This window comes from Drosophila serrata, unplaced genomic scaffold, assembly GCF_035046125.1.
Source record: "Drosophila serrata isolate PLE 108 unplaced genomic scaffold, ASM3504612v1 contig_249, whole genome shotgun sequence".
Classification (NCBI taxonomy): Eukaryota; Metazoa; Arthropoda; class Insecta; order Diptera; family Drosophilidae; genus Drosophila; species Drosophila serrata.
Genome location: NW_028257147.1, coordinates 3,305,953 through 3,328,835, shown reverse-complemented (window position 1 = coordinate 3,328,835; position 22,883 = coordinate 3,305,953). Strand labels below are relative to the sequence as shown.

At 34.3% G+C, this 22,883-nt stretch overlaps 4 protein-coding genes and 4 non-coding genes across 18 annotated transcripts in view; 4 read left to right on the top strand and 4 right to left on the bottom strand.

Moving 5' to 3' along the window:
* Positions 1-20: 20 nt before the first annotated feature.
* Positions 21-13,750, bottom strand: LOC110182227 (neural cell adhesion molecule 2). The gene is made up of 7 exons (XM_020950253.2): positions 12,859-13,750; positions 8,028-8,276; positions 6,927-7,067; positions 6,085-6,216; positions 5,367-5,519; positions 1,081-1,569; positions 21-979 (listed from the first exon to the last, which is right to left on the bottom strand). Exons 1-7 carry the CDS (start codon positions 12,911-12,913, stop codon positions 792-794), a joined length of 1,407 nt encoding a protein of 468 aa, XP_020805912.2. The 5' UTR covers positions 12,914-13,750; the 3' UTR covers positions 21-791.
* Positions 13,751-14,509: 759 nt separating this feature from the next.
* LOC110182237 (uncharacterized) lies at positions 14,510-14,935 on the bottom strand. The gene is made up of 2 exons (XM_020950259.2): positions 14,788-14,935; positions 14,510-14,715 (listed from the first exon to the last, which is right to left on the bottom strand). The coding sequence occupies exons 1-2, from the start codon at positions 14,797-14,799 to the stop codon at positions 14,566-14,568; spliced, it is 162 nt and encodes a 53-aa protein (XP_020805918.2). The 5' UTR covers positions 14,800-14,935; the 3' UTR covers positions 14,510-14,565.
* Positions 14,936-16,776: 1,841 nt separating this feature from the next.
* Positions 16,777-17,381, top strand: Nplp4 (Neuropeptide-like precursor 4). The gene is made up of 2 exons (XM_020950257.2): positions 16,777-16,900; positions 17,040-17,381. Exons 1-2 carry the CDS (start codon positions 16,889-16,891, stop codon positions 17,226-17,228), a joined length of 201 nt encoding a protein of 66 aa, XP_020805916.1. The 5' UTR covers positions 16,777-16,888; the 3' UTR covers positions 17,229-17,381.
* A 140-nt stretch (positions 17,382-17,521) lies between these two features.
* TRNAQ-CUG (transfer RNA glutamine (anticodon CUG)) lies at positions 17,522-17,593 on the top strand. Its single transcript has one exon. It is a non-coding gene; the product is annotated as a tRNA-Gln (tRNA).
* Positions 17,594-17,895: 302 nt separating this feature from the next.
* TRNAQ-CUG (transfer RNA glutamine (anticodon CUG)) lies at positions 17,896-17,967 on the top strand. The gene has a single exon. It is a non-coding gene; the product is annotated as a tRNA-Gln (tRNA).
* Positions 17,968-18,263: 296 nt separating this feature from the next.
* LOC110182277 (apoptosis-resistant E3 ubiquitin protein ligase 1) overlaps positions 18,264-22,883 on the top strand; it is a 33,928-nt gene continuing 29,308 nt past the window's right edge. For 4 of the 11 annotated variants that reach the window (XM_086832649.1, XM_086832645.1, XM_086832650.1 and 1 more), the window contains exon 1: positions 20,711-20,805. Coding sequence is in view for 2 of the 11 variants with exons in the window: in XM_086832644.1 (XP_086688770.1) it covers positions 18,688-18,886 (199 nt within the window). In the remaining 9 variants the exon portion in view is untranslated. Of the gene's footprint in view, positions 18,887-20,710; positions 21,111-22,883 lie in introns of those variants that run through there. The other 7 variants (XM_086832653.1, XM_086832652.1, XM_086832648.1 and 4 more) reach the window with 3 other exon arrangements.
* Positions 19,213-19,284, bottom strand: TRNAQ-CUG (transfer RNA glutamine (anticodon CUG)). Its single transcript has one exon. It is a non-coding gene; the product is annotated as a tRNA-Gln (tRNA).
* On the bottom strand, positions 19,460-19,531 carry TRNAQ-CUG (transfer RNA glutamine (anticodon CUG)). The gene has a single exon. It is a non-coding gene; the product is annotated as a tRNA-Gln (tRNA).

The following is a 22,883-nucleotide window of genomic DNA, read 5'->3' as shown; positions in this document are numbered from 1 at the left end:
GACACACGACATCAAAGCCATTTTTATACACATTCAGTTGAATTTATTTTCATATTACTCATACGCCCTGTCTTACCAGCTAAACATTTCATTTTATTTGGGAATTCACTTCACATTTCTCTCTATTCTTTTCTCGTTTCATTTTTCTTTTGGTTTTTGGGAGGGTTTTCCACTTCAATTAAGCTAATTCAATCCATTTTCTATTATTGATTCGCTTTGCTTTCCTTTTAATTTAATTTATAATCAATAATTTGGACTTTTTCGTTTTGTGGTTTGTAAAATTCATCAAAGTTTTCTTCTTTTTTTCTTTGTTTCTTGGGGGGTTTACTTGTATATCGTTTTTTAGTTTTTTATTTTTTTCGTTTTTAGCTTGAACAACATTTATGTAGAGTTGGGCATTTCATATTTAACTATAAGGTAGAGTTTGACAATGCATATGTATTGTATGTATCGTAAGGATTCCACCCCCTCTCTCACCTTCTCAAAATCGTGTTTTTTATGAAATTTCTGGTTTTGGTTTTCTTAAAAAACGTACAAAAAATGCGGTTGATGAATGAAAGTTGGCAGCAAAAATTGGCAATAGGCTGTAACTAATATATTTTCTCTATATATAATATATAGCAAAAAGCATTCGCTTAATAATTCCATCTGGGGATTTAAGTTATTCAAGTGAATTGCACACACAAAGTTCTATCACAGAAGATATACGAAAAAATAGGAAAAAACTCAGTAGCAACAATAACGAGCTAGGGGTTAAGGGTTTTTGTTATAATTGTAATAAGGGACAGGCTCTATGACCAGAATGTGGCAAGGATTAGGGTGAGTAGGAAATATAGAAGCGATGGATTCCAGCTACATCCTGCGGCCGTGACAAAGGTCATCACTGCACTCCAATCACTCAATCCTGCCAGATTTCGACTGGCTGCCCTCATACGATACGTGGTGTTTGCCTTGAGATTTGTGATGATAAAGTGCTGGCCTGGAAAAAGAAAATAAAACAAACTACATAGTTAGTTATTGAAATAATAATAACATAAATCTTGTATATATTATATATATTAAAAGACAATTTTACTCAACCTTGATGGAAGGAAAAGTCCCTCTGCTTGGCATGGCTCCAATTGCTGGCCGTGAACTTGAACTCGCTTTCGCTCATATAGGCCACCCGATAGCCATAGATCTGCATCTGTTCGGAGACATTATCCATTCGCGGTGTCCTTAGATCCAGCTCAAAGCCATTGTTATAGACTCTCTTGACTTTAAAGCGCGTTGGTCCATTTGGCTTGGGACCCGGTCGCAATCGAATCACTCGCTCCAACATCCCCAACGGATTGGCCACCTTGCATTTGTAGTCCCCAAACTGGGTGGCATTCTTCAGCTCCAGCTGCAACGTGGCCCCATAGTCGGCCACGAAGATGCGATGATTGAAGCCCACGATGCCCTTGCCGTTGTGCAGCCAGGTGAACGATGGTGGTGGCTCCCCCATTGCGTCACAACTCAGGTTGACCATCCCACCCACATAGGCAAACTGCACCGGCATTGTCTCATTGTAGAACCAGTGGGGTTTATCTGCAGGAGGGGGCAGAGGAAAGGTGTAAAGTGGAGGTTATAGCAGAGGGAGAGAGTGTGTGTGTGTGGGGCACTGGAAGAAAAGTGCTGCTAAAATTTGTATTTGTATATTTAAATACTTATTTAAAGTTCTAATTAATATTAATATATTATGAATTTCATATATTTATACCCTTGCAGCGTAATATAATCAAAGTGCATCTCTTTTACTCTGCCTCCAAATACCTGCCTCTAACGCTCTGCCTCCCTCTATCTCCCTGACTCTGTCTCCCTCTGACTCTCTCTGTCTCTCCAACTCTCTATTGTATTCAGTATGTGCATCTCACTCTGTGTGTCTCTAGCGACAGCCCTTTCGCTCTAACTCTCTCTGCCTATGTTCCGCTCTCACTTTCTGTGCTCTCTTCTCTCGGGGAGTATAAATACAGGTGCTGAGGTCGCGCGCGCCTCATATAGTCCGTGGCCGTCGCAGTGTTAACATCTATAGTAATTAGTGGCAGTGATTAGTGATTGACCCTCCGACTCCAAGAAGATTATCAGACGAATTAATTACATCTATATTACTAGGAAGAAGCTCAATTCGATCACAAATTCCATGAGAAGTCTACTTGAAGTCACAAGCTATGACGAGAATGGATAACTATGTGTCCTCTACTGGGGTAAGTCTTAATCATGACAATTATATTAATTATATGTAGAGTTGCTCTAGGAGGAGCTATGTATTTATTTTTCTAATTATTTCCCTTATCAACATGGAACCCATTATTTAATTTAAAGTAATACAGCACTTTCCATTCCTAGTAAAAGTCAATACATAAAAGCTTTTAAATTGAGATTAATGTATTTAGCTTAATTATGATTGATTTCACTTTCGAACTTATGATCCTATGGGACCCTTCTCTTAGTTAGCTTTCTTTTTTGTTAGCTAAAATAATTTTATATGAATCTAACAATATATAACCTTATTTAAATTCTTATTCTTTTAAGTAATTTTGTCAAGTGTTAGCTTTTAAGCCCGTATATTGAGTAGGGAAAACTTCGGCCTAGTTTTATTTGTTCATACATCAGCTCACACTCTCGGAAAAGGTGGCAGAATGGAAGAAATGTATGGGGGATAGATATAGATATGTTTCACTTTGTCCTTGTCTCTACGGAAAGTCCCCCACTGGGACTCAGAAAAGGACCAGCCGGCAAGTCTTTTCTTTTTTTAAATTTTTCTTTAAAAATTGCAGCTAGCTAACCATAACTTTAAATTAACACAATTTATAATTTAAAAGAATATGCTCAATATTAAAATCCAAAATATTCAAAACCAAATGAACGCATTTGCTGGCTGCTCACAAATTGAGGGGACAAAAAAACCGCAATAATCAAATCACTTGAACAATAGAGTTCTGTCATTCTTTTACTCTTCCATTTTGGTTTTCACTCGATGCAAGGAACTTTCCTTCACTTTCTTCTCCTTAAAAAGAAATAACAAAAACTTGTTTATAACCTAGAGCCAAGGAATGGAAAGCGAGTAAAAAATGTACATAGTGTCGAGGAAATTGAATCAGGCTCTGCTACAAATTGTGTATTGTTAGCTTTTACTATCCTTTTTTTTTGGGAAAACTTCCTTTGCCTTTGGGTAAGATTTGGTAGATAAGTGATACTTTTAAGAAAATAAACGAGTTTATTATTTTTAAGAGAAGCAAGTAACTTCGGAGTAAGGAGACATATATGTTTTGTATTATCAAGTTTAGCAAGACAAACAAACAACTCATTAAGTTAAAAATTTAACCAAATTAAACCAAATAAATGTAATATTCTTATATAAAATAATACTCTTTAATACTTATTTATTTATTTTTACTTATTTATTTAACTACCAAAGACATATCCTGAGAGCAAAAGTAATTAACTTTTAATTACCCTATCCTTAGTTTAATTTCCTCCCCTCTCTATAAATGGTGAGATGACCCAATCAACCAAAACCCCCTTGAAGGACACCATTCTTTTTCCGCCGAGGCGTTGGGTAATGGCAACATTTTAGCATTTCATCGTTTGTCCCCGATATCCCAGTATCCTTGTGTCCTTGTAGCCTTGTTGCCTTGTCGCCCCATCATCGCCACTGCGGCTCATTGAAGTTTATTGCTGAAGGAAACGCAAACCTATATATTGCAGCATTTGTGCAGCATTCCATCTGGTGGTCCCCAGTTTCAGATTCAGTTCCAGTTTCTGCTCCTGTCCTGCTCGGAGTCCCAACCCAAACCTCTGACATTTCTGCTGGGAATTTGGTGGGTAACTCTGGGTGTATGCCATTGCCTTGACTGTTGGGCAGCAAATTAGTTTCGGTTTCCATTCGCCGGCTGTTTGCCTTGCAGTGCCAGCAGAGCTGCCCAAAGGATTCATTCGCTTGGTTAGTCTTAGCTACACGTTAAGAAAATTCAATAGAAATTCGAAATGAAGACCTATTGTGCCACACAATTAATTCTTTAAAGAAAATTGTTATTTAAACCAATTACTGAATCAAACTTGACTTATTTATAAAGAGAAACTGCAAATACACCTTTCAAAATAACAAGTTTTTTATAAACCAATCACAGGATGATTATTTTTCAAAGCTTCCCTAACTAATTTTCTTTCACTTGGATTTGTTTTTTCAGAAGTATTTTTTATATAGAATTATTAAAAAAAGAAGTTTTGTAAATTACATCAGTATTTTCTAAATATATTTTAAAACAAAGTTCTTCTAAAGAACTCAGTCCTAAGAATCACAAAAATAATTAGACAAAAAAGTCTAGATTTCGATATACCAAAGCTTGATCTATTTTACAAACTATTTCAACTGAAACTCCCTCTATTTTCTCTCAGTGCATTGCTGCTGGTCTGTGCAAACCTTGGCCCGGCAGTCATTAGTACAATTTTGACGGCAACTCAATTCTCCGGTTGGAGGATGAATAAACTGAAGCTGCGATGAAGTTTACCCTAGCTACTATTTACTTGCCTTGGTGTCGGTTTGTTTATGATGCCATATGTTGTCCGAATATCGATGGCAAAACATCAATTCTGTCGCCCCCGGGCAGTGTCAGCATTATAAACGAGTCCCAAAGGATCATTTTTTATTGTTTTTTTTTGCCAAATTCCAGAAATTATTGCAACGTGAAAAGTGAACCCTTTAGGCATTTGCAAAGATGGATTTGTTAGTTTTTAACCTAACACCTTAAAATTTCTCTTCTCTTTAATATTTCCCTGCAAAATAATCTTTTAGTCCTCAAACAGTTCCTTGACTTGGAGCCACTGGTAATTCCCTTTTATATAAACCATTCCCAAAATCAAATCCCCAGCTGGATTGCAAGTCGTGTAATATGTTCATTACGAAATTTGCATCAATTATTTGCATTTCCCAGCCACTTGACCCTGACATCCGGCAGGAATTGGCCCACTCAGTGCCATGGGGCACTGCCAGGTATGGAGCTGCCAGAAGCTGCTTGAAAATCTCATTATAGCCAACGGAGCATGTTCAATCCCTTTTTACCCCAAGTAAGGGGGAAAATCCTAAGGGGGAGGGCTAAATAACTTTAAGCTGCCATCAGCAAAAGATTTTGTTGCAAAGTCTCAGCTCAATTTTCAAGGGAAAAAACCCCAGATGTTGGGGGAATGCAATTGCCAACAAGTGGGGTGCGAAATAAATTCTAGATTAAATATTATCAAGTGTGGCACGTAGCGGGATTGCATGTCCTTGCAGAGTGTCCTGCCAAGGGGGCTGACCAGTAAGTAAAATACTATACAAAGCCTGAGATGGGATGCATGGCACTTACGTTGTATCCTTAGCAATATCGTTATTTGTTCGGCATCCGAAAAAGTCGGTGTTATACGCAACGCCCGACATGTATACTCCCCGGCATCCGCCTGGCTCACATTCTTGATGTACAGTCCATTCGACAGGCGACTGTGTTTCGATGAGTTCACGGCTGCAAAACAAAAAAGGATGCGTTCAGGACGAGAGTTGAGAACGGTTCGAGCATGGATCGCAAGGGAGAAAATAATGTTGTTGGAATAGTTAACATGTTTGCCTTGGCTTATTGAGAAATTTCTGGACCAAGACATTTAAATTTATTTAATTGCAATGGGATTTTTATAGTTTACTATTAAGTTTTTGAATGCAAGGATTTTTAAAGAATTATTTTGGAGGTCTTTGAAATTAATTAAACATAAATATGATTGGGTTTTAAAGAGTTTCAGAGATTGAAATTGGTTGAAATATTATTTTTCTATTAAATCACGCATGTTAAATGAAAATTTAGTTTATTATTAGTAGCTTAATTTAACAAATTAATAAAAAAAAAGTAATCGATTTGTAATAATTTTACAATTAATACAAAATCAAGGAGAACTATCTTTTAACCAAATTATAACAATGATTTAAAGAGATGGTTTCCTATTTATTAATGCATCCCTCTTGTAATATAAAATATCTTTTTAATTAACTTAATATAAAATAAGCTAGTAATATTTTCTTCAAGTGTATAAACTTACTGTTTATGTATTCGCCATTGAGGAGCCAGGAGACTTCCGGCTTGGGCATTCCCTCCACAAAGCAATTGACCAATGCATCGCGTCCCTCGCGCACCGACTGAACTTGCTCCGTCTTGCCAAATGAGATTTTCTCTGTGGGTGAAAATCAGAATGTGGGGGTTGGGGGAAGGAAACCCGGTTAGAGGGAAAATCAGTGGATGCGTTGTTCAAATTCCTTGTGTAAATATGCAGTCAATGATATGCCCCATTCCCATGTACAGTCAGCTAGTCATGTCCTTTACAGGCTCTGTTTACTTGGTCTCCCTTTGATTGGTTAGTTGACAAATTGTGTGTCCTTCTATGTAGTAGTTCATCGAGTTACTTTAAATGTGGCTGGGAAAGTACTCATTCTGATTTGTAAATAGATTAAATGATTTGTCGATTCTGTTGAGGCGGAAATTGCTTTGAAACTTTTAGCAGAATCGAAAAATAAAAGGTTTTGCGGTTTCTTGGAATTGTGGTTAAATTGCTACAGAAAATGCTTTCAAGATTCTTTCAAGCGGTGATAATTGCAAGGGCAAAATTATACTAAACAAAAATTTATTTCCTATATAATCTTTAAAGTATGATGATTAAATATTTAAGAATTCAATCTGGCAAGTTTAAAATCTCTTATTTATCTTGGCCCTTTCCTTTTGTTTTCCTTCCCTGTCTTGGACAGTTCTTGGCCAAAGCCAAGTCCCAAAATCACAAAACTGTGTAAGCAAGTAAACAGATCCTGCAGCAGCAATTTTTTACGACCTCATTTCTTTTATTCTTATTTTTTTTTACTTAGTTTCCCCCAAGCCCGTTTGCCAACTTACGATTTACGAGCAGCTCGAAGGAGGTAAAAAATTCACGTTCAACATTCACATTCCGATTTCCATTAGAAATGCTGTTCACCTCACAGGTCCAGTTGCCCATGTCGTCCAGTGAAATGTGCTCAAAAACGAGGGCCAGTAGACCTTATATGAAAAATAAATAACCAGAAAATGATTAGAAGCACTTGGAATAATTTTAAAATATTTTCATAGCATTATAGAAATTTGTTTAAAATGGATTTGTGGAATACTCATGGGAACACTTAATTGGTGCCTTAACATTTTAAAGCATAAAAGGAAAACAAATTTGCCTTGAATTTGGTAATCAAATAACTTATAATTTTAGATAAACTTTTAAGGGGTTATATAAATAATTGTGATTTTTGGAGCACCCTAGATTAATCGAATTTTCATTAAATCATGAAGAGACTTTACAAAAAATTAGTCTTAAAAATATATAAAATTCTCTGTAGAATAAACTGTGATTTTAACTCTATCTTGGGTAAAATTTAAATTTAAAATTGTTAAGTAAAGAAGTAAACCCTATTTCGTTCTCGTTCGCCGATTAAAAATAATTCTTTCAACCGAAGTTTTCGGTTTTTGTATTAATTCTAATAAACTAATTACAAACTTCATCTAGTCTTTAATTTGTGCAATCAAATATTTAGTTTCGTTGTATATACATTTCTTATATGTGAAGTAAACTATATTAAACTAGGACTAGAGACATCTAAAACAAAATAAACAAACATTGGTTTATTTTGTGTGCATTTTAGTATTATTATTAAATGTATAAATTCATTTTCCTACTTTTCCTATAAGTTTATTACTCTTTCCTAAATATTCTACATTTTTTTTATTATTTAAAGAGACTATAGTTTCCTATTCTTGCAATGATTTAATATGGCTCTTTACTATAATTCACTTTAAAGTAGTTCCAACCACAATTTATGTTCGGTTGTAAAGTGCAAGGTGCTGTATATATTTTTGCATAGAGAGCCAGTCACTACCCATGGTGGAGTGGTGCAGGCTTTATGCGGTGGATAATGTGGGTGGTGTGTGGCAGTGGCCACTCCGTTGGGTCATTACTTGGCCACCACTTACCCGTCTTCTTCTCAATGTGGACGCGCCCCTTGGTGTTCTCCCGGGTCTGGCCGCGGGGATCACGCCACTTGGTGTCGATATCCTTTTGTACTGTCTGGCAGAAGATGATGAAGGACTCATTTACAAAATGCGTTATTGATGGCGTCGACGGTTGCAGGCGTAGCGGTGGTGTTACGGCGTTTATCCTGGCATTCGGTGAGCTGCCACTCCCCCTGCTGCTCCCACCGTCCAGCTGTCCAAGGATTGCAGCTGCAACAAAACAACAAAAAGAAAAAAAAGAAAAGAAGGTGAGCAAAAAATTGCATAGCTTTTTCCATTAAATTTATCACTCTCTCAAGGGGCGGGGATGATACACAAAATGGGCTAGCTGAGGTCATAAAAAATAATCATAATTTATATGGACAGGCCAACATTATGTTTTTTCTTCTGGACTTATCCAGGCTTTTATTTCCCTTTCGGCTTCAATTTAATTAGCTTTTGGGGTGGGTCAGTTCCCAGTTGCCAGTGGCCAGTGAATGAATGAATGAATCCTTCCTCTGCACATAGACATTTATATTTCTTATGAAATATGCAAGGCAACTGATTAACCCATCTTCCTTTGCACTCTGCCTCCTTTTTTTAGTCCCATTTCTGCTTGTGTTGCATCAATTTTTTAATGGAAATTCTTCTCTTGCACTTGCACTCATTACTTGTTTGAAGGATATTATGGAAATGAAAAAGTTGAGAGCACTACAAGGGAAACAACTTAATTGAAAAATGGGTCTTACAGCAAAAATATAAACAAAAATATTTACTTGTATAAATATTTGTTAGAAGAAAAATACTAAAATGTAAACAAGGAATTCCAAAACATAGGATAAAGAATGAAATAAATAATTACATATCTAAGCCTTTTAACTATTCATATTAATTATGAGAAGTTAATAAATATATTAATGAATAAACATATATTATAAACTTTCATTTAAAGTCTATACTCATTTAAGTTTTAGGAAAACTAATTAATTTAAAACCAATGGGTTGTGTTGCCTTTTTTAGGCAGCATTTCGCAATGATTTCACCAATTTTTTTATGAGCTTTCCCCAAGCGGGGAATACCCCAATTCCCCATCGCGTAAACCTATTTTAATACCCTTACAGGGTATTATAATTTTAGCAAGAAGCTTGTAACAAAGTGGAGGAATCATTTCAGACCCTATAAATCATATATATTCTTGATCAGTATTAACAGTCTAATCAATCTAGATAAGTTTAGTTGAAAACAAAGTTTTCGAAATTTTGTCAACAAAATATAAAGGGTTACATCGTTAAAATTGTAAAAAAATTGAAAAAAAATGGAATATTTTTTAAATTTTAAATTGAGTATGCAGATTTAGTAACCCAATAAAAACTAGCATAAGGATCCAAATTAAAATTAATGATTTTTTGACTTAGTTATGAGATTTTTAAAATTTTAAACTTTCATATATATTATCTATAAATATATATTAACCAAAATTTCAATATTTTAAGCTTATTTATACTCGAATTCTAAAACGATTCTAAAATTTAATTGCAAACTGCAAGAGTATATCAACTTCGGCTTCCGGGAAATACATCCTGTTTTTGTTTTATTTATTTTTTTACGCCTCCCTCAGCAACCGAAAAAACCTTTTTTGACATTTCCCTTGACTCCCCAGCTATTCTGGCTAAAATTTCACTCGGAGTCCCTTTGTGCAGAAAAAAAGAATTGAAAAGAGAAATATATATAGAAAACTATGTGGAAAAAAGATCAAATTCGTTTGTATTTCTAATCACATCTATAGGTGCCATGCAGGGGCAGAAATTAAATTTATTTGAAATTCGAAATCGCAGAAAGCCAATATTAGTTTAACACATTTTCTGCAAATAAATCTATTGGGCATAGAATTTTTAATTAAAAATCAGAAACCAAGTATTGAGTTGCATTCTATTGACTGAAAATGCTAAAACAAAACGGAATTCCAGGCATGAAAAATGAATTATATTTATAAATAAAATCTTAGCCAGAGTTAAAGAAACAAATTGAATGTGAAAATATGTATATTCAATTTGTGAATCAATTCAAAAGTTATTTTATCTAATAGTTTATCTAAATGGTTTATGCCTGAAGCGAGAAAATTCCACATTCCACACTCTTAATTATTGAAATGTAATAAATTATTGAGAATAAATATGCCAAAGAGGCTACTGTAACAAATTTTGGCCAATAGATTTTCAAAATTCCATCTATTATCAATTTGTGCTTTTTTATTCATCTCAATCAATAAAGCTTCCTGGGAAATTCTTTGCCCAGCAAAGTAACAAATCCATCAAATTGAATTTAATAATATTTTATTTGATGGACAGAGAGTGTGTGTTTGGGTGTGTGTGCAGCAAATGTTCAAATAAATTCAATAAAAATTCAAATTTGCCTTTTTGGATTCGTTAGCAATATATGCACAAACACACACACACACACACACACACACACATAATATATAAATGGAGGTACATTTTCTGCAATTGAATTGTTAAGGTTTTAGGTCCTTTGTGCGCTGCATATCAATCAAGCTTGAGTTGATCAGGAGGGGGAAAAGGCAAAGGGGTAAGTGAAATCGTAAAGGTAATGTAATTCTATCATTGTAAACTGAATTTGTTATGCATAAATTTATATTTTTCTTCCATTTTTGGTTGTTTTTCTTCATAGTTTTCTATTTTCCTGCAAGAGGTTTGTAAGAAATGTAAAGATGCTGAAAGATGAATTTGTTATGGATATTTTCATAGCTTCATATTTTATATATTTTTTTAATGAAATTGGAATATTTTTGTTAGGGAATATTTTGTATGATGAAATTGTATGTCAACTATATACAATTTCATCAAAGAAATTACTTATTTCAAGGCTTTTTTTATTTCTTAAAATAAACTGAAGTTGATATGAATTTTGTAAGAAATGCTTCATAGTTTTACTAAAGAAAAGATTGAAATTTAAGCTATAAAAATAAAAAGTAGCACATTTTATAATATTTAACTAAAATTTAAGAAGCTATTTTAAATTTCAACATAACAAATCAATAAAACAATGCAGTTTAAATATACATTTCTAGCTTTTATAAACTATAAATTCAACATGATTTCTCTTCAGATAGGTCCTCAAAAATGTTGTGTAGTTTTTAGATCATATTTTTTTGCGGCCCATTAAGTGACTTCCGTTGCCCTCTTGGGCACTTCAAAGCCTGTCAAGGGGCTTGAGTTTGGGGCACTTGCCCTTTTTTGCACCCACCGCTTTGCGTCACTTGCCCCCTCGACAAACGCTATTCCTTTGCCGTAATGAATTCCTTCTCATGATTCCCATGAAACGTTTCATCTTCGAGGGCCACATGGCCATGGGCTAATTTGGGTGAAGGTTCCTCCTTCGACACTCACAAAGGCCTCTCCTCACACATGGCTTGCTTAGAAGTGTATCACTTGGGCCCTATTCCTCCTCTCCACGCGTTTCCACTGCATACTTTTGGGCTGAGAGCGCAAGGGGCGTATGTGTTATATTTCCATGCCACATTGCGTAGCCGCAAAAATAAAAAAATATGAAGGGAAATAAAAAATCTCTTTTCCTTTTGCGAGTGTGTTTGTTTGGTCAGAGACAAGAGAAGTTTCATCTAAAAAAAATGGAAAAAAAGTTGTTCCAAAGAAATTCTTCCCTTTGATTCCACTACATTTGAAAGCAGATTTGTGGCAAACAGAAAAGAAGCAAATATTTGTCTTGCTCGGTTGAACACATGAAACTAAACAAAAAACTTGAATAAGTTTCATAAAAAATAACGTTTTACTCAATTTTTTTAAAAACAAAGATGAAGATTTAAACTTTAAAGTTGAAAATTTTAAAAATATTTTAAAAAGCTAGTGTGGCTGTTTGAATTAATAAGGAATAAGTAAAAGGTGTCATTAATATAAGTTTATAAATTTATATACATTTTGTTATTACTTATCAATATTTAACTAAAAAAAAATACATTTAATTCTTTATTTAATTCATATATAAATAAAAGGGTATATTTTATTGGACAGTCAGTAATAATGGTCTACTTTTATATATTAAATTAAAGTATGAATTAAAAAAGATAGCCTAAAAGAAAACCTCTTTAGTTAATAATATAAAATACACTTATTTAATACTTATAAATATTCAAATATTCAATATTCAAATTGTACAAAATAATGACAAACATAGTTATCTTGCATTAAATTCTTTGTTTAATTAATACATAAATAAAAGGTTGTATCTTTGTTAAAACCCCAGTAAATATTGTATACTCTTATATCTTAAATTAAAATATCTGATTATTTAAGTACTTATTTACATTTCATACGAAATAAATACATTTTAGAAAACCCACAAAAAATAACATTTAACTTCTTTAACATTGTTTTATCAACGGATATCTAAATATTAATCCTCATATCCCCATTCAAACACCTCCTAATGTTAAATCATTTAAAACTTTTTAAAACTTTTACGCCACATAATTAATAAATGATTTTCAGAAATTATAAAACTCTATGGTATATCCACATAAAACACTCTGCAGTTCACTCTCATAAATATTCAAACAAAAGAGAGCTAAAAGTTATGAAGAAAACAAATGAACTCATTTGGCATTCAGCTTTGAATTTCATTATTATGAAAACAAAGAGAGGAGAACAACAATGCAGCAAAATATAATTTTGGCCAAAAGCAAGCAAGCAAGAGTTTGTGTCTAAAGCGGTTTCCCCTGTTTAATCCTTTTTCTTGCATTTTTTCTTTAAAAACAAACTTGTATCTTAGATTATCCTACCGTTTTGTGTGAGAAGCAGCAACAGCAAGGAGCAGAGCGCCATCAAAGTATCCATGGCTCAGAGCGGCTATATAATCCTTTACTTGGCTATAATCCTTAATGGTTAATTTCACTAAATCTCTACTTTTTCGTTTCGAGTTTTTTCACGTTGGGCTCGGCGTTTCAATCTATTCTATTCTATTTTTTTTTCGTTGACTTTCGCAGTTAATTACGAGGCTGTTCACTTGAAGGATAATGGCACATGACTGGGCCGCTCATGTGTCACCGGCAACACCACTTTCACTTTGGCCAGGACAATGGCTACAGCGGCGGCATGACATCATCATCCTGCTCAGGGCCAACATTTTGGCTTTTTGCTATTTTCATATTCTCTTATTTGTGTTTTTTCTCTTTTTGCGGTTCGTTTTTATCTTCTTCTTAAGCACTGGCACTTGAGGAAGTCCTCAGCTGGCGCGAGGAGGCGGTTCGGGTAGGACATATCCGGTAAACATATCCTGCCGGCGATTTTCCACGCTTCACATTCAATTCTCGCGCTTTTCACTTGGCCGACTTTTGGGTTTTCCAACAGCCACCGGTGGCGAGTCCCTGTTCCATTGCAGGCGAATGTCGAGATTCGACTGAAAGTGCACCGCAGGACAGAGTCGACGGATGCTCAACGAAGTCCTGTAGAGCGATTACGATTACGAAGTCCTCGAGCGACTCCTCCGAATCGCGGATCCTTCGATTACGATTCCGGTAGCTCCGTGCTCACGTTCGAACCGTTGCAAAGCCAGAAAGTACACTGAAGTCATCGCTCGTCCTGCCGCATCCTTTTTCCCATTGCCAACAGCCATGGCCAGGAAGTCGAACCCGAAAAGGAAAAACTTCTTCTGCCAGCAAACTTCGCAATGTTGGCACACTTTTCGTCGGCATTTTCCAACCGAGCAACATGTTTCCAAGTTTTTGTTTCCACACAATTTGCAGTTCGAAATGTTGTGAAGGACTCGGCAGGGGCAAGGATATTCGGAATGAAAAGCTATATCTTAAGAAAGGAGCTTAGAAAGTGTGAAACAGGGGTGAACTTTGAACAAGGTTGCTATAAAGATATGTTATAACAGTTAGAGTCCTGACCTCATTGTGTTATATATAGTACACATCTGGTATAAAAAACCAAGTTTCGGCTTACTTTTATAAAAATTAGAAAAGATTTATTCCCATAAAAGGTAAACTAAATAAAAGTTTGAGGTGAATTTAAATCATAGCCATAAAATATTATATTTTCTTACACAGAAAAAGTTATAAAGCTTTTAAAAATATTCGAAATTTTTTATCTAAATATTTACGTTTTCTACCATTTAACTTACTGAAATAAAAACTACTTATGGTAAAATTAATTATATATTTTTTTTTATTATACTTCAAATTATTATATTTAATCATTCAAAGTAATTAAAAAAAAACCCCACATGCCATATAAAAAAATAGAACTTGATCATTATTAACCTATTTTTAATAACTAATGATAAAGCACAAAGCGGTCAGTAATTAGAACGAATAAATAACATTGTTTCGTCATAATCTTTTATTTAGTAGTAATAGTAAATACCACTGACCATTTATACATTAATTCCCCATAGGATTCCTTTAAAAATCCAAAACACACTCAGAGATATTCAGGTGCAAAATCAAAAGGGTTTTATTAAGTGAAATCAAAATCCAAACTTTGTATCAACCGTAGTAGACATACGGAGAGGCATATCCTACGGCCGGATAGCCGGCGGAGTAGACAAACTGCGGCGCAGGAGCCGGATTGGGCAGGGGAGCAGGAGCCGGACCGGCCAGGACAACGGCCAAGAGGGCGGCGAACAGGAGGAATACCTGGAGGGCAAAGCCACGTTGAATATTCGTACGATATCAAAGGCAGGTCCTTCGGCAGGCAAACACACTCACCAGCTTCAGCATGATGAGGATGTTGGAAGAGTTAAGGCTTTACGACTTGACAAACAGAATCGAACTACACTCGATGTTTGCACAATTGCCAGCTTTTATATTCGTTCAACAGGCAGCAAACATTTTTTCCGAAGGGGGGATTACGGGGATTCTAAGCCGATTCTTTCATAGTATATATATTTTTTTCTGATGCATCGGGTTTTCGATTTGATATTCCACATGCATTCTGCTGGCCAAGTTTATGGCTCATTACGGCTCTTAACGCGTTCCCCTAATGTTTTGCGCACAAATAGCGTTATTGTTTCTTAATCTGTTTGCCTGACGACATCACATCGTTGTCATCATCATCATCATCAACAACAACGAAAAAGTGTCCACCTCCCCCAGAAATCCGCTTTCCATACACCAAAACCATTCCCTGTCCCGGAATGTATGTCGTCTCTTTGTCAACTCACTCTTTTTTATCGGGATTCGATTCGGGTTCGATTTTGGCCAGCGGCAAACATTTGGCTTTATATTGTCATTCCGATCGATTTGGGAGTTTAAGAATACTATACATGATTTGGCAATTTTGTTTTGTGTATGTGATACACTTGCACTTTGGAGCTGAGTGAATAAAATAAGAGGATTTGTTCCGGTCGAGGAGAAATCAATTTAAAAACAAATTCATAAAAATAAAACAAATTTTTAAGAGTTGTGTTATATTTGTATTTATAACTTTATTGGGAGAGTTGCTAATTAATTAAATAATATATAAGTGTTACCAATTGTTTTTGGATTTATTATTTGTAGAGCTATTTGATTACATTTAATCATTAAATAAAATTGTGTAGTTCAAATAATTCAATAAGATTTGTTTTATTAAAAGCCACAAATTCAAATATTCATTTTGAATAAGTAATTAATGGCGGATATATCCTAAATATTTAAAATAATTTTTAATCTCAATACTCCATATATTTCTTACTTAAGGAATTAAAAACAACATGTTGTCATTTAGTTCTCGTTCACATAAATCTAATATCATTAAAAAAATAAAAAATTTATATGTTTTAGAATATATTTTTGATATTCAAAATTTTACCAATCCTTACACTTATTTGAAGCTTGAGAACGATTTATGGGAAAGAGTGATTTCTTAATAAAAGTAATAAATTTCAAATAACAAATAAAACAATATCTTAACACAATAAATGTAACTGTCTTATTTTTAAATATTTATTTATTAATATTATAAATATTTATTTTTTTATAATATATAAGGGCCTTAAAAGAGAACTATCCCAATTATATATCTGAAATTAAATAAGACAATTAGTGTGTAAAAAAAATCTCCCATTAATTACCAGGCATTAAAGCATTTCGTTGTTTCAGCTGGTATAAAATTATACAAGAGAATAATATACAAATTATAAAATATTTTATAATTTATCTGAATTAAATACTTACTACAAATTTTAATAAATCAATTTAATAATTCCAATAAATACTGACAATATCCCTTTTAATATTCCAAACAATTAACTGCATATTAATTCCATTACCTAACTCGTGCCATCTTGATAAGATCCCGATTTCAATCCTATAGCACTTTTATTCCGTACACCCGACAATGTCTACCAATCATTAATCAACTGAATGGTAGCCCAAATTGAGACCAGAAATTCCCAATTAAAATGCAATGAGCGTTTTTTCGAGATTATAACCTGGTCCCGTCGTCTGAGCCTGAAATCACGTTCAAGGCCAAGTCTATAGCTTTATAGTGATTCCATCATCATCATCAGAGAAGAATAAGAAGTGATTAGAATGCGCAAGGAAATTTTTGTTTTGGTCTCACAAAAAGTAGAAAAATAGAAACTATTACCAGAATGATGTGAGCAAAACAGAAATGGCCATAAATCCGATCAGAGTCTAGAAGTGCGACTTTATAAATAAGTCATGAGTGCGAATTTATATATGTATATTATATATATTTTTTTGCTTTTGCTATTGCCTGAGGACCTATATAAGACCGCTGACAGGTGTAGACCAGCATCAAATCACAAATATCAATCGCTTAAGAAGCATCTCAAGTCCTCAAGACAAAATCAAAACACACAAAATGTTCAAGCTGGTGAGTTGAAGGACTAAAAGGAAAAGATATCCTTATTGGATAAATAATTTGTTCAACACTTTCTCCAACAACTAACTTACTTTAATTATAATTATTAAATAAACAATACTTTCTTTGTCATATAAATTCTCCCCTTTAGCTGGTTGTTGTTTTTGCCGCTCTGTTCGCCGTTGCCTTGGCCGTTCCTGCCCCAGCTCCGCTGCCCCGTGCCAATCCTGCACCCATTCCCATTGCCAGCCCCGAACCCGCCCCCCAGTTCTACTATGGAGCTAGTCCCTATGCCTATTCCGGCGGATATTATGCATCTCCCTACTCCTACTACGGCTAAGAACTTAATAGAACCCAACTCGTGATAATGGAACTGCAAACGGATTAAATGGAATATGCGCGCGCTGGCAACTCTAATTAGTCATAAGTGCTTGTAAAATCCCAAAAAAAAAAATGCATCATGAAGAACAAATAATAAATGTTGAAAAGCAAATTAATATTGATTTTGGTTAAGCATTCATTAGAGATAAAACTTTCACCAAGACTGCGCTGCTGCTCATCTTGGCACAAAAAAAAGTAACATCATTGGCCCAAAGAAAAATGACAGCCGGTTTTGACGGCACGCAAACAAGCGGTTCCATGGTGTAATGGTTAGCACTCAGGACTCTGAATCCTGCGATCCGAGTTCAAATCTCGGTGGAACCTTGGGAAGGTTTTTTTTTCTTTTTGTTTTCTATTTTAATTGTTAATTTTTTTTTAAATAAATTCATTAATTTTAAAAATATTTAAAGCAAAGTTATTTTTATTATTTTTATATATATGTATGGCAAATATCTCAATTGCAGGTGCTTGTAAATAACACAACAATATATTTCTATAATATTACTACGCATTTAATAACAGTTTCAAATACCAAAAGTCATATGCCAAGATAACAATTTGCCCTTTAAGCGTTTTATTTTGTTTTGCGTAGTACCTTTACGAGTTTTGACAGTAGTCTGCCAAGCGGTTCCATGGTGTAATGGTTAGCACTCAGGACTCTGAATCCTGCGATCCGAGTTCAAATCTCGGTGGAACCTAATCTGAAGAATATTTTTTTTTATTTTTTTTTTTATTAATCTAATCTAGTTTGTGTAACTCAAATTTCGCTTGGTAAACTTGTAATTTATTATTAATTAAAGTTAAAACGTACGTGGCAGCCATTAGAGCAGAAATTCGATAAGCGGTTGGTGTCTCAGCTAAACAGCTGTTTTTCTCTGTGATTACGCTTTTGTTCATTTACGTAGCTTGATTACGTTGTTTTATATCAGTATGTCCTGTCCTTTTCTGACAAATTAAAGCGTAACAAAAAGAAAATCCAGTACAATTCATAAACAACAAAATTAATTGAAATTACAATGCGTGACACCAATTATTTTTAAAAACTAAAACCTTTGCGCCACCTTATTCAAAAACACCGATAGTATCGATAGCAAACATCGATGTTCTTGCAGCTGAGCGCACAACAACAATAACAAAAATGCAAAAAAGCAAAATTGCATTTATTTTTCGCTCTCGCTGCATTTTTCGCACCTCTGCGCTTTTTTCTGCAAACTAATCAAAATAGAAGATAAGTAAATTAACGCGCGCGCTTGGTTATGGTTAGTTTTCGTTTGCCATTGGCATTTATTGTTATTTGTTTGGTGCACAACATAAGAATCCTCGCCTGCTACTGCTGCTGCTGCTGTCTAACGGTGACGGCTGGATTCGGATTTTGACGTGGATTTAATTTCGTTTTGCAACTGGGAGCTGACAGGATTATGTTGAAACGTTCCCTAAAAGTGCTGATCGCGTTGGTTTTGAGCTTAATGTTCACGGTGTCGCTGGTGAAAATAGTGCTATTGATTTGGTCCTCGCATCCCGCCTACGCCCCCCGCTCGGATCCGAACCTTCCCAGTGTCGACGAATGGCTGGATTCGGAAAATCTATCCACCTACAAGCAGTTGTTTCGCGATAAAGGTGAGTGTATTAAGTGCCGAAAAGGTAACTGCCCTTTGCCTAATCGTTCATTCAAAGCATTGCACTCAGCTATTGTTTATATTCATAATTTGTTGTATATTTCGGGGGTCGGGTCTCTTTCTCTCTCTCTTGGTTGGTTCTCTCACGTGTATTTGTTGACAATTTGAGCTTTGAAAGCTCGCTAAAACCAAAGCTCCCCAAGAACACACGTGCTAAGTCAACTGGTTTTCTGTAAGATATTTACCAATTTTCCTTGTTTAAAATAATAAAATATGTTGTTTACTTGTTATGATATAGAAATCAAGTTAAAAAAAAATTAACATCTCAGGTTCCACCGAGATTTGAACTCGGATCGCAGGATTCAGAGTCCTGAGTGCTAACCATTACACCATGGAACCTAGCTGATCTTGGACTTGTCTAAGTAGAGCTAAAAATAGTGGCTAATCTAATCAGCTCTCTAAATGGTTTTTTTTATATTTCATATTCATTGTTGAAATAAAAACAAATATAAAATATTTAAGTTTATTTTGTTGAAGAATATTATAAAAAACTAATAAAAGAGAAATTCCGCTCAGGTTCCACCGAGATTTGAACTCGGATCGCAGGATTCAGAGTCCTGAGTGCTAACCATTACACCATGGAACCTTGGTGGAAGGGCGATGCAAAGTGCCAGTTTTGTAATGAATCGGCTTAGTTTGGCTGCAAAAGATCATAGAGGAGAAAGTTGCTTATAGAAATTCGTTTCTATTTTTAGATTTTTATGGCCATTGTTTCTTTTTGGAAAAACGCCTAAAAATAATTATGCAAGATTTTTAGATGTTGCTAGGGCGAGAAATAAATTAATGATTGATAAATGTATGTCTACTCTAATAAAGAAAATAATATATTTTTGTTCATGCCAGAAATGATATTTCTAGATTTGTTTTATAAATTAATCATTCTATAATGATTGAAGATTATTTAAATAATAAATAAATAAATAATAAATAAAGTAAATGTTAATTTATATACATAAAGTTAAATTGACTTTAAAGTTAATAATTCAAATATACATACCAATTATATTTTATTATTTATTTAAAAATGCCATTGAAAAGGTATTTTCTTATATGTATAATCATTTCATAATAATTGATGACTACTTAAAGGAAATTATATTTTGCTGAAAATAAAGCTAATTAATTTATTAATTAAACCATTTACTACAATTTTATTTCAATATTTTTGTATTAATGACTATTAAAAGAGAGGTCTTCAAATAGTAAATATACTTTAAATATTTAGCAGTACTTGCTTGAAGGTGTATTGAAAGAGAAAAAAGTGCTTTATAGTAATTAGTAGAGTATTATTAAATATAATAAAACTAGCACTTAAATATAATATTTTAATTTAATATTAATGACTTCAAAAGCAAACACTATTCAGAGCCTTAAACCCATTTAGCTTACTGCTAAACTCAAAAAGCAATTAGGTTCAAATTGTTTATTTCGTGGGAAAGCCATGAGGGTTGTTAACTCGAACCTTTTGGTAATAATGAAATAAGCTAATTAAGCACATGGTGCCGTGGCCTAATCATAATGTAATTTTAATAAAGCGCGCCAAACACAAAAAACAACCTGCTGGATTTTGCGAGAGTCGGAGAACAAAACCTCCGTGCTCAGGATATGCAGCGAAAGCTCTTCATTCCGAATAGGGTCCTCGGGAAAGTCAGGATTAAATTCGGGCTTCCTTCGCAGGATACACGAACGCTTTCTGTGTCACTCGGCTTCGGCTTTCGGAGTCCACTTGCTTTTCGGTATAAAATCAATCGTAAATGTCCTTAAATGCTCAGTTTTGGTTTAACTTTGAGGCGCGCTGGTTTCACATTTCCAGAACGCTTGGGGAAACCGCCGCGTTTTTTCCCCCACGTTTTTCTTTTGGTACAACAACAAAACAAAAAAAAAAAACCCCAAATAACAAGAAAAACAAATAACCGAGAAAGAAACAAAAACAATACAGATAAAAGCAATGACAAGCCTAATAAATAAGAACCCAAAAAACGTCAAAAGTTATGATTTGTTGTGTGTAGTATCGCGTTTAGTTTTTGTTCCAATTTTGTATATAAATTTTTGCTGTTTTCTTTCGCCAAGCAAAAGTTGTCACAACATTTCGTGACACCACCGAGGACAATATATACCCAAAGCAGGAGAATAATTCTGAGGGGCAGCAGCCCTAACCTAAATCGGTCAGCACGTGTTTTTCTTTTGCTTTCTTTTATCTTTTCTTTTTTTTGGGGGAAAACTCTCTACCATTTCCATTGAGACGCCCACTCAAAGCTAATGATCCATGTCTAATCTCTGCTAATACGCACAGGGCCACAAAATTAATCCTGGCAAAAGGGGAGAGAGGAGAGCAAATTTCGCGCCGTACAATTTTCCACATTTTGGCATATTAATTTTTTATTGTTGGTTGTGTTTTTGGGGTGGGAGAATGGGGACTGGTGCGCCTTCTCCATTTCATTGTCACACTTTAATGCGCAGTTATTTTATAGGTCCCCAAACTCCTGCAGGACTCGGCTCGTGTGCTCCATTATCCTATCCAAATAAAGTGACTGACTCATCTTCTTTTTGCTTAATGTGTGTAATGTGCACGGCGACAAAAATTACTATATACATATACTATATATATAGCTATTAATACATGGAGGTGTCAGGTTCATTTATAAGCCAGATCAATAATTATTATATCTACAAGAAGGGCGTAATTATAGTTATTCCTTAGATTTTGTTTTGAAATTTATTAGACGGTTTCCACACTATATTATTTTTAGTATGTAACAGTTATAACTTTTTGTATTTAATATAAAGTGTTATCTGTTATGTATTTAATCATATAAAAATATTACAAATCTTCTAGAATAACATGTTCAAAGATCAGGAAACTTATATAAACAATATAGTAATATATATTATTGATTATATTGGTTTAAAACTCTTAGATCCTCTGGAGTTATTATTCAATTAAAATATTTTCCATTCAATTCATTTCTCCTTCAAGAAAGTTCAGGAAACTAATATAAATAATATATTTTATATATTATGATGCACCATATATAAAATATATTACTTATGTGGTTCAAAATTCCAAGATTCTGTGTGTTATTTCGGTTTATATATTTTCTTTTTAATTTTATTAAATAATTATAATATATTCCTTGAATTTCAAGTCTCCGTCAAGATTTCTCTTCATCGAATTGTCTCAAATTTAATCCTTTGGCTCTGTGTAAGTTTGACTTCCTGTGCGTGTTCCTGTCCCTGTGTTTGTGTTGTTCCCCTTTTTTGGGTGTTATTTTTTACTGTCACTGTCTGTCGTTGTTGTTGTTGCGGTTTTTCCTTTTTTATCCTTTTTTTTGGCCCGGACGCATCGGGCCGCTCATAAAGAATTAATTGGCAATTAATTTTGATGACACTCGTCCCTCACTCCACTTCTTAGCTCCATTTCGCACTTGACCGTGTCCATGTCCATGTCCACTCGAATCCTTGTTGTCGCACCTCCACCAATTTTCCTATCTCCTGTCGCTTTCCCTTCGCATTTTCCTCCCCCCATCTACACACGTGCTGCTGCTTAACCTTTAAATCGCATTTACTTTTGACCTGCATATTAATTAATGAGTTAACAGCACGAAAGAGTCGGAGGAAAAAAAGGTTCTTGTGCGGTCAATTATGCATAAAGTGGCATTTGGGGAATTATTTGAGAATGATTTGTATATTGTATGTAGAGGCCAAATGTTTTGGGACAAGTCTCAGGCAAAGTTGTCCAACCAGTTCTTACATAATGCTTTAAGAATGAGAGAAAAATTATAGATTCAACGGGGGTTTTTTTTTTGGGAAGAAATTAAAGAGATAATTAGAAAGAAATAAGCAGAAAGAAAAATATGTAACCAGTTTTGAATATAAACTTTTTAAAACAAGAAAAGTTGAAGTTTTAAAAGAATAATTAGAATGCAACTTACCAATAA